Source organism: Artibeus jamaicensis, unplaced genomic scaffold (assembly GCF_021234435.1).
Source record: "Artibeus jamaicensis isolate MK-2021 breed Jamaican fruit bat unplaced genomic scaffold, CSHL_Jam_final contig_781, whole genome shotgun sequence".
Taxonomy (NCBI): Eukaryota; Metazoa; Chordata; class Mammalia; order Chiroptera; family Phyllostomidae; genus Artibeus; species Artibeus jamaicensis.
This window is the reverse complement of record NW_026521968.1, coordinates 5,243,076-5,259,807: the sequence shown is the minus strand read 5'-3', so window position 1 is coordinate 5,259,807 and position 16,732 is coordinate 5,243,076. Positions and strand designations below refer to the sequence as shown.

Sequence of the window (16,732 nt, the reverse complement as noted above, 5' to 3'; positions counted from 1 at the left end):
TTTGGCAAAACAGCTGGTTACAAAGTCAATATCCAGAAATCAAAGGCATTCTTGTATACCAACAATGAATCAGCAGAAGCAGAAATAAAGAAAAAATCCCATTCGATATAGCAAAAAGAAAAATAAAATATCTGGGAATAAACCTAACTAAGGAGGTAAAAAACCTGTATGCAGAAAACTACACAGCCCTGAAGAACAAAATCAAGGAAGACACAAACAAATGGAAACATATCCCGTGTTCATGGATTGGAAAAATTAACATCATCAAAATGTCCATACTACCCTAAGCAGTATACAGATTCAATGCAATACCTATTAAAGTACCAATGGCATATTTCACAGACATAGAACAAACACTTCAGAAATTTATATGGAACCATAAACTACCCAGAAAGCAGCTGCTCTTTTGAGAAAGAAGAACAAAGTGGGGGGATCACAATACTTGATATCAAACTGTATTACAAGGCCACTGTAATCAAAACAGCCTGGTACTGGCATAAAAACAGGCACATAGACCAATGGAACAGAACAGAGAGCCCAGAAATCAACCCAACTCTCTACAGTCAATTAATATTCGACAAAGGGGGCAGTAACATAAAATGGAGTAAAGATAGCCTCTTCAACAAATGGTGTTGGGAGAACTGGACAACTACGTGCAAAAAAATGAAACGAGCACAGACTTACACCATACACCAAAATAAATTCAAGGTGGATAAAAGACTTAAATGTAAGTTGTGACACCATTGAAGTCCTAGAGGAGAACATTGGCAAGGAAATCTCAGATAGTTCATGCAGCAACTTCTTTACTGATATGTCCCCCTAGAGCAAGGAATGTAAAGGAAAGAATAAACAAATGGGATCTCATCAAAATAAAAAGCTTCTGCGTGGCTAAAGAAAACAGTATTAAATTAGCAAGACAACCAACTGTATGGGAAAACATATTTGCCAATGATACCTTGGACAAAGGTTTAATCTCCAAAATATACAAAGAACTTACATGACTCCACTCTAAGAAGACACCCAACCCAATTAAAAAATGGGAAAAGGACTTGAACAAACACTTCTCCAAGGAGGACATACAGAACATCCAGAGACACATGAAGAGATGCTCAATATCGTTAGCTATCAGAGAGATGCAAATTAAAACCACAATGACATACCACTTTACACCAGTCAGGATGGCTATCATAAGCAAAGCAACAAACAACAAGTGTTGGAGAGGTTATGGGGAAAAGGGGTACTTAGTTCACTGTTGGTGGGAATGCAGACTGGTACAACCATTATGGGAAACAGTGTGGAATTTTCTCAGAAAAATAAAAATCGACCTGCCTTTTGACCCAGCAATTCCACTGCTAAGAATCCTAAAACATCAATTTCAAAGAACCTATGCACCACAATGTTCATAGCAGCACAATTTACAATACCCAAGAGTTGGAAGCAACCTAGGTGCCCATCAATAAATGAATGGATCCAAAAATTGTGGTACATATACACAATGGAATTCTATGCTGCAGAGAGAAAGAAGGAGCTACTACCCTTTGCAACAACATGGATGGAACTGGAAAGCATTATGCTGAGTGAAATAGGCCAGGTGCTGAAAGACAAATACCATATGATCTCACCTTTAACAGGAAGCTAAACAACAAAACAAACAAGCAAGGAAAATAAAAACAAAGACACTGAAATAGAGAACGAGGGGACAGTCACCAGAGGGAAGAGGGAAGAGAATTTAAGGGGAAAAAAGGGGAGGGATTTGGAGGAACAAATATGAAGGACATAGAGATGAGAACTAAGGGGGGTGGAAATGGGAGGGAGGTGGGGAGCAAGGGGAGGGGGAGGCTGGGATGGGAGAAATAGACAAAAAAAACTGTACTTGAAAAATAACTAAATAAAATTTTTAAAAAATATAAAAAGGAAATAAATAATAAGGCTATGAAAAAAGAAAAAAATGCGATTTTCTTTCTGAAATAAAAACGTAGAACCTTTAGTACCTGTTGTTGACAAAATTATAGATTGATTTTTGGAGAAAAGTACTGAAATAATAAAACTGTGCTTTATGTAAAACTTGTAAATATATAATGAAAAAATTTTGGTCATATAAACCAAGACTTCTTTCTTTTAATTAACTGCATTTTGGTGTTCAAGGAAAAGTTAAAAGGAAGTTGGAAATATGTGGCAATTTTGATATAGACTAGCACACTCATAAATAATGAGATACAAACCTCTGTTTGAAGTCTGCATAGAGGATTCTGCTTGGGAATCCTTTCCTGCAGATTCTGATGCCTTCCAGCACGCCGTTACACCTCAGTTGGTGCAGGACAAGTTCATGTTCCATGGCCCCTGAAAGGAAGATGTGTTTTTCCCTTTAAAATTCTCACAAAAAGTCACACTGGAGTCTTATTTGGATATCAGAAATATCTTACCAGGAGTTTTAGTTTCATTGGGAATGAGGCAGCGTACAAAGTGGGGGTGAGTACTCCTCAAGTTGGTCATCAGCTTATTTAAATTCTCCTATAAAACCATGTGAAAAGTTTAAAAAATAATTTCTTGTATTTACATTAAAGCCTCTATCAATGATCTAGTTAATGTGCTTCTGTTTCATGTTTCAATGAGCTGTCTCAATGAAGAACAAATCATAATAACAAAAATAAATTACATACATGGAACATAGATAGAAAATTATGGATTACACAAAACCAGTCAATCTCAGTATGTTTTCCTTAATCACTGCCAATCAGAGACATTTTATATTGAGACTTTGGTCATATGAAATAGATGTAACTAAATACAGTGGTTGCTTTTAAGTGAGCATTTGATTTCATGTGAAATTTGTTTAATACCAGATCTTTCAGATTTGGGGCCTAAAGAGGATGTGCTTAATTTAGCATGAGGTTTGATGTGAATAGACATGCCTGGGTCCTCTTGTTAATTTTTTCTCAGGCATTTTTTAGATTATTTTTAGTACATCTGTACCTTTTTTAAAACTTTTTTTCTGTTTCACAATAGATTTCTTTTAAAAACCTTTTAAAGTTATAATTTAATTTCTTCACAAGAGTAATAATTTGGAATTCAAGAAATATACTATACCCTGAAAAGAGCTGACACTGTCTGGAAAGAAGATCCCTTCTTCTTGGCACCTTTCTTTCCACCACCACCACTTTCTGAAAAATAATATAGAGAAATTACAGTTATTTGCAATAGCCTTTTAAGTACTATCCAAGGACACCAGGACTGCCAAATACCATTTGAAATTTAAATTTGCACGCATTCATTTATATCATTTCTATTCTTTTCATATCTCCCCTTCTTCAACTTTAGATTTGGAAAATGTAAGTGTTAGCTTGCATTATAAGTGCTCAGGAAAACACCACCACCACCAATAACAACAATAACAACAAAATAACTGTGTATGTAAAGTGTAGATTTGGGGAAGGGATGGCATTCCTGTAATTCAAATCAGCAGGAGCTGCCAGGAGACAGAGAAAGGCTTCAGTGCACATAGTCCCCAGAAAACAGGTGAAGTTGCCTGTCTGGTTCCAAGTAGGTAAGCCTCGGCTAACCTGCAGGTTAGACCTATATTCCATTTGCCTATGCTTTCATCTGTTACTTGTACATCCAGTCTTAGGTGACTTAACAGAACTGTAATTTCTGAAGCACTAGTGCCTTAATAAAGAATTTTCTCATCTCCAACTTAGCTGGATCCTTGAAGGAATCAATATTATTTAAATGGTAGAAATGAGCTGTGTGACTCAGCAAGTTACTTAACTCTTTGAGTTTCTGTTTTCTTATTGGTGAAATGGGTCCATACTAAGTGATCCATTGTGTCAATTGTAGTTCTGAAAGTTTATGATTATAAGACTGTACCACACTTAATTAATTATACTTCATTTCATTAGATCCATATTGGCCAGTATTTTCATGTTAGGTTTTGCTTTAACTGTGTCAATCTCAGATTCTAGCTCTAGGAATATATTGATGAAATTAAAAATACCCATCAGTAGATGAGTGGATATAAAAACCTGTGGTACATTTGCACAATGGGATACTACTTGACCTTAAAAAAAGAAGGAAATCTAGGATGCTGGGAAGATGGCGATGGAGTAAGATGGAGTGATACTAGCTCCTGTACTCATGGGTGAAAATCCTGGCAGATCTATAGAGAAACAGCACAATAAACCATCGGTTACCCAGCATTTATGAAATTAAAAGACCAGAGATTGTGACCGACACTGAAACAGCAGACGGTGGCAGAGTCAGCTACTGGAGCTGGGTCTCACTCGGCCCCTGTGCTGCCGCCAGAGCAACAGGCCTGGGAGCCGGGGAGTCAGGTACGGAAGCGGGACACTCTAAGCCCCTGTGACGGTCCTGGGAGACAGAGGAGTCAGGAACCGGAGCGGGGACACCCTTGTGCCGATGCCATAGCTACTGGCCTGGGCAACGGAAGGGTCAGTTGCAGGAGCTGGAACACCAAAGGCCCCTGTGACGCTGCCATAGAGACAGGCCTGGACCCTGAGGAGCCAGCTACGGGAGCCGGGACGTTCACAGACCTGTGCCACTTCCATAGCAACGGGACTGGACGCCAGGGAGTCAGGTACGGAAGCCGGGACTCTCCAAACCCCTGTGACGCAGCAGAGGAGCCAGCTACGGGAGCCAGGAAGCTCTCAAATCCTGTGCCGCTGCCATAGCGATGGGACTGGACGCTGGGGAGTCAGGTACGGAAGCCGGGACTCTCCAAACCCCTGTGGCGCAGCAGAGGAGCCAGCTGCGGGAGTCGGGAAGTTCTCAGATCCTGTGCCGCTGCCATAGCCACAGGACTGGACACTGGGGAGTCGGGTACGGAAGCCGGGACTCTCCAAACCCCTGTGACGCAGCAGAGGAGTCAGCTACGGGAGCCGGAGGCTCTCAAATCCAGTGCCGCTGCCATAGCGACAGGACTGGACGCCGGGGAGTCAGGTACGGAAGCCGGGACACTCCAAACCCCTGAGACAGCCCTGGGTGGCAGAGGAGCCCTCTACGGGAACTGGGACTGTCTCAGCCCCTGTTCTGCTGCCATAGCGACAGGACTGGACACTGGGGAATCAGGTAAGGGAGTTGGGACTTTCTAAGCCTCTGTGCCACTGCCATAGAGACAGGAGTGGACGCCGGGGACTCAGGTATGGAAACCGGGACACTCCAAGCCCCTGTGACGGCCCTGGGTGGCAGAGAGAGCCAGATACAGGAGCCGGGACATTCCTAGCCTCTGTGCCACTGCCGTAGTAACAGGCCTGGGTGCTTGAGGAGGCGGCTACTAGAGCCGGGACATTCAGCAGTGGTAGGGGACCAACGCGGGGACCAATGCAGGGACCAGCGTGAGAACCAGCGTGAGTGTAGGTGGAGATGAAGAACATCAAGAAACTTCAAGGAGTCTGCACCACTGAACTTCACAAGGATCATACCACAGAAGTTTACACCATAAAACCAGTGTTTCAGAAGAGATCAATTTTGGAAGCAGAGACTAACGAGAAGAATCTCAAACAATGGGAAGACAAAGAAACAATCCCCAAATGAAAGAAAAAGCAGAAACTTCAGAAAGAATGTTAGAAGAAATAGACGCTGATCAACTATCAGACAGTGAATTCAAAGCACTGGTTATTACGAAGTTCAAAGAGCTCACAGTGAACTACCACAAACTACAGGGGAACTATAATGATCTCTCTGCAAACTACAGCAACATCAAAAAGGAAATGGAAACTATCAGCAAGAGACAAGAGGAAATGAAGAATACAATTTCAGAATTGAAGTACACAGTAGAAAGTTTCCAAAGTAGGATAGATGAAGCGGAGGATAGGATTAGTGAGTTGGAGGACAAGGTAGAAAGCATCTCACAGAAAGAGCAAGAAAATGAAAAGAGGCTCAGAAAAAATGAAGAGGGATTAAGAGAAATGCAAGACAATATGAAATGTAATAATATCCGAATAATAGGAATACCAGAAGGAGAAGAAGAAGAACAAGGGATAGAAAACGTATTTGAACGAGTAATGAGAGAAAATTTTCCTAATTTGATAAGAGAAAAAGTCTCACAAATCCAGGAATCACAGAGAGTCCCAACCAAGAGGAACCCAAGGAGGCCCACTTCAAGACACATCATCATCAAAATGGCAAAATTACAAGACAAAGAGAGAATCTTAAAGGCAGCAAGTGAGAAAAAAGAAATAACATACAAGGGAGCCCCAATAAGGTTAGCTACTGACTTCTCAATGGAAACACTTCAAGCAAGAAGAGAATGGCAAGAAATATTCCAAGTAATGAGAACCAGAGGTCTACAACCAAGGCTACTTTACCCAGCAAGGCTCTCAATCAAGATAGATGGCCAAATAAAGAGCTTCCAAGACAAAAGAAGTCTAAAAGAATATGCCTCCACCAAACCAGCTCTACAAGAAATACTAAAAGGACTGCTTTAAGGGAAGGAAGGAAAAGAGGGAGACAGAGAGGAACACAGGTACAAAAATGGCAATGAATAAGTACCTATCAATAATAACCTTAAACGTAAATGGATTAAATTCTCCAATCAAAAGACACAGAATAGCTCAATGGATAAGAAAGCATGACCCACACATATGCTGCCTACAAGAGACTCACCTCAGGACAAAAGACCATCACAGACTAAAAGTGAAAGGCTGGAAACAAGTTTTCCAAGCAAACGGACAAGAAAAAAAAGCTGGGGTAGCAATTCTCATATCAGACAAAATAGACTTCAAAAAAAAGGCTATAAACAGAGACCCAGAAGGTCATTTTATTATACTCAAGGGAAGAATCCACCAAGAAGACATTAACATTGTAAACATATATGCACCAAACATAGGGGCACCCAAATATATCAAGAAAATCTTAGAGGACTTCAAGAAAGATATTGACAGCAACACAATCATAGTAGGGGATTTTAACACCCCACTATCAAAAATGGACAGATCTTCCAAACAAATTATCAACAAAGATATTGTGGCCTTAAAAGACACCCTAGATGAAATGGACTTAACTGATATATATAGAGCCCTTCATCCCAAAGAAGCTAAATACACATTCTTTTCAAATGCACATGGAACATTTTCAAAGATAGACCACATGATAGGACACAAAACGAGCCTCAAAAAATTTAAGAAAATTGAAATCATACCAAGCATCTTCTCTGACCACAAGGGACTGAAATTAGAAACCAACCCCAAAGAAAAAAACCCAAAGCACCCAAAAACATGGAGACTGAATGGTATGCTATTAAACAACGAATGGGTCAAGAATGAAATTAGGGAAGAAATCAAAACATTTCTGGAAACAAATGAAAATGATCTCACAACAACCCAAAACTTATGGGACACAGTGAAGGCAGTCCTGAGAGGGAAGTTTAGAGCAATACAGGCCTACCTAAAGGAAATAGAAACATTTCAAACAAACAGCCTAACCCTACGCCTGCAAGAACTCGAGGAACAACAACAAAGACAGCCCAGAGCAAGCAGAAGGAAGGAAATAACCAAGATCAGAGCAGAATTAAATGACATAGAAACTAAAAGCACAATTCTAAGGATCAATGAATCCAGGAGTTGGTTCTTTGAGAAGATAAACAAAATAGACAAGCCTTTAAGTAGGCTCATCAAGAAAAGAAGAGAGAGGACACAAATAAACACAATCAGAAATGAAAAAAGGAGAGATTACAACTGATACCACAGAAATAGAAGAGATTGTAAGAAATTACTATGAAGAACTGTATGCCAAGAAATTTGAAAACCTAGGGGAAATGGACACATTTCTAGAAAAATACAATCTTCCAAAACTCAGTGAAAAAGAAGCAGAAAATCTAAATAAACCAATAACAGCAAAAGAAATTGAAGCAGTAATCAAAAAACTCCCATCACACAAAATCCCTGGACCAGATGGTTTCACAGGAGAATTCTACAAAGCATTTAAAGAAGAGCTAACCCCTATTCTCCACAGACTATTTCAAAAAATCCAGAAGGATGGAAAACTCCCAAATTCTTTTTATGAAGCCAGCATCATCTTAATTCCAAAACCAGATAGAGACACAACAAAGAAAGAAAACTTCAGGCCAATATCGCTGATGAACATAGATGCTAAAATCCTCAACAAAATATTGGCAAATTGCATCCAACAATATACCAAAAAGATCATACACCATGACCAAGTGGGATTCATCCCAGGGATGCAAGGATGGTTCAATATTCGCAAATCAGTAAATGTAATACATCACATAAACAAAAGCAAAGACAAAAATCACATGATCATATCAATAGATGCGGAAAAAGCTTTTGATAAGGTACAACACCCATTTATGATAAAAACACTCAGCAAAGTGGGAATACAGGGAGCATTTCTCAAAATAATAAAGGCCATATATGAGAGACCTACAGCCAATATCATACTCAATGGGAAAAAACTAAAAGCTTTTCCACTAAGATCAGGAACAAGACAAGGTTGTCCACTTTCACCTCTCCTATTCAATATAGTATTGGAAGTTTTAGCCACAGCGATCAGGCAAGAAAAGGAAATAAAAGGCATCCAAATAGGAAAGGAGGAAGCAAAACTGTCACTGTTTGCAGATGACATGATAGTGTACATGGAAAATCCTATAGACTCTACCCAAAAACTGCTCAAACTAATTAATGAGTTTGGCAAAACAGCTGGTTACAAAGTCAATATCCAGAAATCAAAGGCATTTTTGTATACCAACAGTGAATCAGCAGAAGCAGAAATAAAGAGAAAAATCCCATTTGATATAGCAAAAAGAAAAATAAAATATCTGGGAATAAACCTAACTAAGGAGGTAAAAAACCTGTATGCAGAAAACTACACAGCCCTGAAGAACGAAATCAAGGAAGACACAAACAAATGGAAACGTATACCTTGTTCATGGATTGGAAGAATTAACATCATCAAAATGTCCATACTACCCAAAGCAATATACAGATTCAATGCAATACCTATTAAAGTACCAATGGCATATTTCACAGACATAGAACAAACACTTCGAAAATTTATATGGAACCATAAACGAGCCCGAATAGCAGCTGCTCTTTTGAGAAAGAAGAACAAAGTAGGGGGGATCACAATACCTTATATCAAACTGTATTACAAGGCCACTGTAATCAAAACAGCCTGGTACTGGCATAAAAACAGGCACATAGACCAATGGAACAGAACAGAGAGCCCAGAAATCAACCCAACTCTCTACAGTCAATTAATATTCGACAAAGGGGGCAGTAACATAAAATGGAGTAAAGATAGCCTCTTCAACAAATGGTGTTGGGAGAACTGGACAGCTACATGCAAAAAAATGAAACTTGAGCACAGACTTACACCATACACCAAAATAAATTCAAGGTGGATAAAAGACTTAAATGTAAGTCATAACACCATTAAAGTCCTAGAGGAGAACATTGGCAAGAAAATCTCAGATATTTCACGCAGCAACTTCTTTACTGATATATCCCCTAGAGTAAGGAATGTAAAGGAAAGAATAAACAAATGGGATCTCATCAAAATAAAAAGCTTCTGTGTGGCTAAAGAAAACAGTATTAAATTAGCAAGACAACCAACTGTATGGGAAAACATATTTGCCAATGATACCTCGGACAAAGGTTTAATCTCTAAAATATACAAAGAACTTACACGACTCCACTCTAAGAAGACACCCAACCCAATTTGAAAATGGGAAAAGGACTTGAGCAAACACTTCTCCAAGGAGGACATACAGAACATTCAGAGACACATGAAGAGATGCTCAATATCATTAGCCATCAGAGAGATGCAAATTAAAACCACAATGAGATACCACTTTACACCAGTCAGGATGGCTATCATAAACAAAGCAACAAACAACAAATGTTGGAGAGGTTGTGGGGAAAAGGGTACTTAGTTCACTGTTGGTGGGATTGCAGACTGGTACAACCATTATGGGAAACAGTGTGGAATTTTCTCAGAAAAATAAAAATCGACCTGCCTTTTGACCCAGCAATTCCACTGCTGGGATTATATCCTAAGAATCCTAAAACATCAATATCAAAGAACCTATGCAGCACAATGTTCATAGCAGCACAATTTACAATAGTCAAGAGTTGGAAGCAACCTAGGTGCCCATCAGTAAATGAATGGATCCAAAAATTGTGGTACATATACACAATGGAATTCTATGCAGCAGAGAGAAAGAAGGAGCTACTACCCTTTGCAACAACATGGATGGAACTGGAAAGCATTATGCTGAGTGAAATAAGCCAGGGGTTGAAAGACAAATACCATATGATCTCACCTTTAACAGGAAGCTAAACAACAAAACAAACAAGCAAGCAGAAAAAAAAAAAACAAAGACACTGAAATAGAGAACAAGGGGATAGTGACCAGAGGGGAGAAGGAAGGGAAGTTAAGGGGAAAATGGGGGAGGGATTTGGAGGAACAAATAGGAAGGACACAGGGATGAGAACTAAGGGGGGTGGAAATGGGAGGGAGGTGGGGAGCAAGGGACGGGGGAGGCTGGGATGGGAAAAATAGACAAAAAACTGTACTTGAAAAATAACTAAATAAAATTTAAAAAAATTTAAAAAAAAGAAAAATTAAAAAAAAAAGAAGGAAATCTGACCTTTGGTTACAGCGTGGATGGAACTGGAGAATATTATGCTAAGTGAAATAAGCCAGTCAGAGAAAGAAAAATACCATATGATTTCACTTATAAGTGGAATCTAATGAATGAAATAACAAAATGGAAACACTCATAGATAGAGAACAGACTGACAGCTGCCATAGGGGAGGGGAGGGGGTGAGGAACAAGGCGAAGGGAATAAGCTAAAACTGCACAAAACTCATAGACACAAGCAGTATGGTGATCACCAGAGGGAAGGGGTATGGGGGGGAGGTAGAACAGGGTAAAAGGGGGATAAATGGTGACAGAAGATGACTTGGGGTGGTGAACACACAATACATGTACAGATGATGTATTATAGAATTGTATGCCCAAAAGCTATATAATTTTGTTAACCAATATCACCACAATAAATTCAAGGAAAAATTACCTGCTTCAGCAGTTTGAGCCCCAGAAAAGAGGAGAGACAGAGTCTTCATTCCAGACTTCTGGTACAGCCCAAGCACCGTCTCATTCAGGGGGTCCTTGTTCTTGTCAAGCCAGCCAGCAATGTTGTAGTCCACGGTGCCTGCATAGTGCACCAGTGAGAAGTGGGCCTCAGCCTTGCCTTTGGCAGGCTTGGGCTTCTGGAAGTTGTTGGACTTGCCCAGGTGCTGTTCATACAGCTTGTTCTTGAAGGAAGTGTCTGTGGCCTTGGGGAACATGCACTCCTCTTCCAGGATGGAGAAGATGCCCATAGGCTAAGAGTAGGGAAAAGGGTTTAGGAATGATGAGTCTCTCAAAAAAAAAATATACTCCAGTGATTAAATACTCGGCGGAAACCTGTACAAAAGAAGACTTGGAATGATAAATTAATTAGGCATCATACTACTTACTTCATGGCCTCTACTACTGAAATGTGAAACAATCATGTATCAAGGACATATGGGAAATATGTTTGCTAGAGAGACTCCATTAAAAAAAGATATCTGTGCCATGATAAACTTTATGTTTGCAGAGTATAAAATTAAATTCTGAAACTGCCATTTCAAAGGTGAATTCTTTCTTCATAAATGTATACATTTAAATACCTTCTTCCTTACTGACAGTGTAACTTCCTTCGCTTCAAGTTTATACATGACAAAAGTATGAAGAGAAGAGAGATTAAGGATAATGACTAGGAATGATCCATTGCCAGGAAAAAAGTACATCTCATGTTGTATCATAAAACTCTTTGTGCTCTAATCTCTGTTCCAAACCACGGTGGGGTTAAGTGATGCTTATTTGGTTTTCTTTTGTAAGCAGATTACTTTTTTTTAGTGGCAAATTTGGTATGAAAGCATGATATAAAATTCAACATTCATGGCTTTGCTTTAGTCACAATCTGTCTTCCAAAAGCTATTTTGGGTGTTCCAAGAAACTGAAATACTATAGAAGAAAACAAATGCCTTTCCTGAGGACTATACAGTTTTGATGAATAGTAGAGATATCATATCACCGCATTATAGGATCTTTTCCCCAAATTGGGCAGACCTAGTCTGCTTTTAACACTCTCATCTAATATTTCTATGAATTTTGACATTAGTATTTGAAGTTTTCCTACACAGCAGTTGCATTTACTCTTTCCACTGAAAGGGTATGGTTCGCAAATAACAATATGCCTTATTGTTATCAATAGATACATGATGAGTTCCCACTACACTTTTGAAAGTGTTTAACAATTGCTTGATGAGTTTTAACATCTTCTGAACTGATATAACTTTTGCTCTACCCCCTTGATAATGAGTTCACGGTTCATATTCCAGGTAAGGCTGTAGAAAGCTTTACTGATTAGTCGTCAGTTTGCTCAATTGACTACAACAATTAAAGAGGTAACCTTCCAAACTTTAAGACATCTTGACATAGCCTGCCTAGATACACATAAAGGATGACAAATGCACAATACACAATCGTAGGTTCACTGGAGTTAATTACTATACTCAGAGGACTAGCCATAATTTCATTCATTTCTCTCATATGCATGAAATCATGCAGGAATAACAGAGAAGATGAAGTGATTAGAGGATAAATATGACTCTGTATATGTGTTGTAACAATTTTTCTACAGATTACTTTTTTCATTAATAATAGGTCACTTGTGACAAATTTCACAACTGATCAGAGTGCACAAGTATACCATAAAATTCCACTGCTTTTTCTTTGAAAATTCGGATTGCAGTTAAGCATAGGAAGGTGGACTATTTGTTCTTCATGTTTTGAAGGCTTGAAAAGTCATGCAAACCTTCTCGATGAGCTCAATGCAGGCAGCCAGGTCCATCCCAAAGTCAATGAACTCCCACTCGATGCCTTCCTTCTTGTACTCCTCCTGCTCCAGCACGAACATGTGGTGGTTGAAAAACTGTTGCAGTTTCTCGTTGGTGAAGTTGATGCACAGCTGTTCCAGGCTGTTGAACTATAGGAAACAATAAATATAGGAAATTACTCATAACTTAAGTATTTATATCTACAGAGCAGCTACTAATATTTCCTTCTAATTTTAAGGCATTTGATTTATTAAATTACAAAGGTTCAGATTGTTTTTTAAATTTATGGCATAATTTTAAAACTAAGGAGAATTGACTCCTCTATACTTTGCTCTCCAAATAACTGCATGTGAGGCAAAATGCTATTAAATGAGGAGATCTTTTAAACATTTCCTTATAGCAATTTAAGAAAGTGTTTCTATACTCATCTGTTTGGATTCAAGATTGATGTTGACTATTTTAATAATTCATGGAACATTTTTGAGACTTCTAGATTTGAAAGACTAAAACTTTTTTCTATTTACACCTATTGACTAGATTTTATATCTCTTCAAAGGCCTTTTTTTTTTAGCACAAATTCCATTTTGTACTTTTTTGATAGTTGAAGATTTTAATTCCCTTCTTTCAATAAGTTACAGAAAAAGTAGGCAGAAAATCAGGAAAGATATAGAAGACTTAAATGACAGAAGTGACTCACCTGATTGATAGTCATAGATTTCTCCATTCAACAATGTTTAGCAGAGCTCGTGTTTTTTTTCTTTTATCATATAAAATTTGAAATCTTTAATGTAACAAAGTACTCTATAATCTAAACAACCATTCCATAATTTTAAAGCCGTATCCCTTAAAAACCCACCACTTTCTTACCACATTATGCATCATTTAAAATTTTTTAATTTAAATTTATTGAGGTGATATTGGTTAATAAAATTCTGTAGGTTTCAATTGTACAGTTCTATAATACATCATCTGTATATTGTACTGTGTGTTCACCAGCCCAAGAAAAGTCTCCTTCTGTCACCATTTATTATCCCTTTACCCTGTTCAATTTCCCCCTACCCTTCTTTTCCTCTGGTAATCACCATACTCTTGTCTGTGTCTGTGAATTCTTTGTGTTTTTTCCTCAATCCCTTCATTTTTTTTTACCCAGCCCCCAGCTCCCCTCCCCTCTGACATCTGTCTGTCTGTTCTCTATCTATGAATCTGTTTCTATTTTGTTACTTTATTTTGTTCATTAGATTCTACATATAAGTGAAATCATAGGGTATTTGTCTTTTTCTGACTGGCTTATTTCAATTAGCATAATGCTCTCCAGGTCCATCCATGCAATCACAAAAAGGGACAGATTTTATTCTTTTTTTTTTTTTTACAGCCAAGTAGTATTCTATGTGTAAATGTACCATAGCTTTTTTATTCACTCATCTACTTATGAGCACTTAGGCTGCTATTGTAAATAATGTTGCACTGAACATTAGGGGTGCATATTTTTTTGAATTAGTGTTTTGGGTTTCTTTGGATATATTCCCAAAAGTGAGATCTCTGGGTAATAAGGCAATTGCACTTAAATTTTTTGAGATAACTCCACTCTGCTTTCCACAGTGGCTGCACCATCTTCATTCCCACTAACAGTGCATGAGGGTTCTCTTTTCTCCACATCTTCACCAACACTTGTTTATTTTGTATTTTTTTAACTGAATTTATTAGGGTGACATTGAGAAATAAAATTATATAGCTTTCAGGTATACAGTTCTGTAATATAGCATCTGTATATTATATTGTATTGTTTATTCACCACCTCAAGTCAAGTCTCCTTCCATCACCATTTATCCTCCCATACCCTTTTTAACCTCCCCCCACCTCTTCGCCTCTGGTAATCACCACATTGTTGTCTGTGTCTGTGAGGTTTTTTTGTTTGTTTGCTTTTTGCTTAGTCCCTTTACCTTTTTCACCCAGCCCCACAACACCCCCACTTTTTTGTTTATTGACTTTGTATGCTTTAAATGATCGGGATTTGCATTTGCTAATTTCTGTCAGTCATAACTCACATCAAAGATCTCAAAGCCAGCGATGTCCAAGACTCCAATGAAGTACTGCCTAGGCTGCTTGGTGTCCAGTTGCTGGTTGATGCGGGTGACCATCCACAGGAACATCTTCTCATAGATGGCTTTGGCCAGAGCACCCACTGAGTTGTACACCTTCAAGAGCAATGGTAGTTTAGTTTTTGAATTGAAAACAATGATGGACCCTTGAGTCTCCTTTGGCTGAAATGAATCAGGAGGTTTAAGTCATGTTTACCTGCTGCACAGTCTGGCCTTTGGTGACATACTCATTGCCGACCTTGACTCTGGGGTAGCAGAGGGCTTTGAGCAGGTCAGCAGAGTTCAGACTTTGGAGATAGGCTGCCTTGTCAGCAACTGTATGAACAAAGTGGGGACAGTGAAACCAATCAACGCTTACATAATTTAAGGTGTGAATGACAATGACACAGGAAAAAAATTTTGTTTGAAGAGAATATATGCAAGTATAGCAAAACCTGTTCATTTGCTGATATTGCTTCAAAATTATTGCTACCTTTTATGTTAATTTTAGTTGTTTTTTGAGATGATAATTTGAAATTTGAGGAATTAATGCTCTATGTGATATTCAAAACAGCTAAAGTGGGCCACAGACAAAAAAATTGAGAAATTCTAATGTAAGAGAGTAGTGACAGTAAAGTTTAGATTCCTTTTTTCCAGCGCACATGGACACACAAAATATTCCCTGAAATGAAAACTGTTTTAATCAAATTACAAATAGTATCTTGTGATGTCAATGAAAAATAGAGTGGGCAGACATCACATCACCACAGATCTGCTCAGTCATGTAAAATACTAAGCAGTGTGTCATTTCTATTCCCATCATAGGATACCTCAAAGTAAAAACATGGTCTGTGCCTCTGAGGAGCTGATGGGGTCAGTTCTGTCAATTGAAAGAAGTCAACAGGGAGTGGTACCTTCAGTGCCATCTGGCTCGGCTTGCTCTTCCCTTTGCTTTTGCTTGAATTTCATGTTCCCATAATGCATCACAGCTCCTGTGAGCTTGTAAATGGCCACCTTTTCATCAGCACTGAAACCCAGGATGTCCACAGCACTCTGTGAAGAGTTGAATTTAACTCACCTCACAATTATTACCACAGCACACTCAGAATACACCTCCCACTTTTTTTCTTACCACACTTGGTCTTACATTTTATTAACACATTTTCATTTCAAAAGGCACGCACATTCATCACCATTTTATTTCACATAGCAGCACTGAGATGTATGTATCAGCCTTCCCCTTGACTCATGTGGTCAGTAAAGATACTGTATGATTTGCCCACACTCACTTAGCCAGGACTTAAGCCTTTGCTTTGGGTACCAAGGCCAGTGCTTTTCCCATTTCTCCACATTATTAGCCTGGCCTTGCTGTATATACTTATTGTCTCATAGCTTTTCTTGCTCTTTTCTCCAGAGTCACTAATCACTCTGTTTGCTCCTTCTTCTTCTACATTGTCCTAAACTAATACATAATCAAAGTCTACCTTCTCACCTTAGTGGGCATGAAGGATACTATTGGGAAGAAGATATGAGGACAATAGCAATGGCCCGAGTTTTTTTGCACAGTCCTCTCTAATACCAGGTCACAGCTCAGCTGATCATGAGATACCTGGCAGTGAACTTTACCCAATCATTATTGGTGTAGGGAACAGATATTTGTGGAAAGAACTTTCTCATTATATTGAAATATATTTGTGTCTTTTTCCTTTGTGAGATTTTGATTACCTTCTTAGTTGCCCAGGTTAGGCTTT

General features: G+C 38.7%; 1 protein-coding gene across 1 annotated transcript in view; it reads right to left on the bottom strand.

The window, feature by feature from the left end:
* Window positions 1-16,732, bottom strand: part of LOC119056595 (myosin-4) — a 39,198-nt gene that overhangs the window by 15,288 nt on the left and 7,178 nt on the right. The window contains exons 12-19 of the mRNA XM_053672694.1: window positions 15,896-16,034; window positions 15,199-15,317; window positions 14,949-15,098; window positions 12,882-13,052; window positions 11,052-11,361; window positions 3,088-3,161; window positions 2,424-2,511; window positions 2,223-2,340 (exon numbers count right to left, since the gene is read on the bottom strand). Of these exons, the coding sequence (XP_053528669.1) occupies window positions 2,223-2,340; window positions 2,424-2,511; window positions 3,088-3,161; window positions 11,052-11,361; window positions 12,882-13,052; window positions 14,949-15,098; window positions 15,199-15,317; window positions 15,896-16,034 (1,169 nt within the window). The remainder of the gene's footprint in view (window positions 1-2,222; window positions 2,341-2,423; window positions 2,512-3,087; window positions 3,162-11,051; window positions 11,362-12,881; window positions 13,053-14,948; window positions 15,099-15,198; window positions 15,318-15,895; window positions 16,035-16,732) is intronic.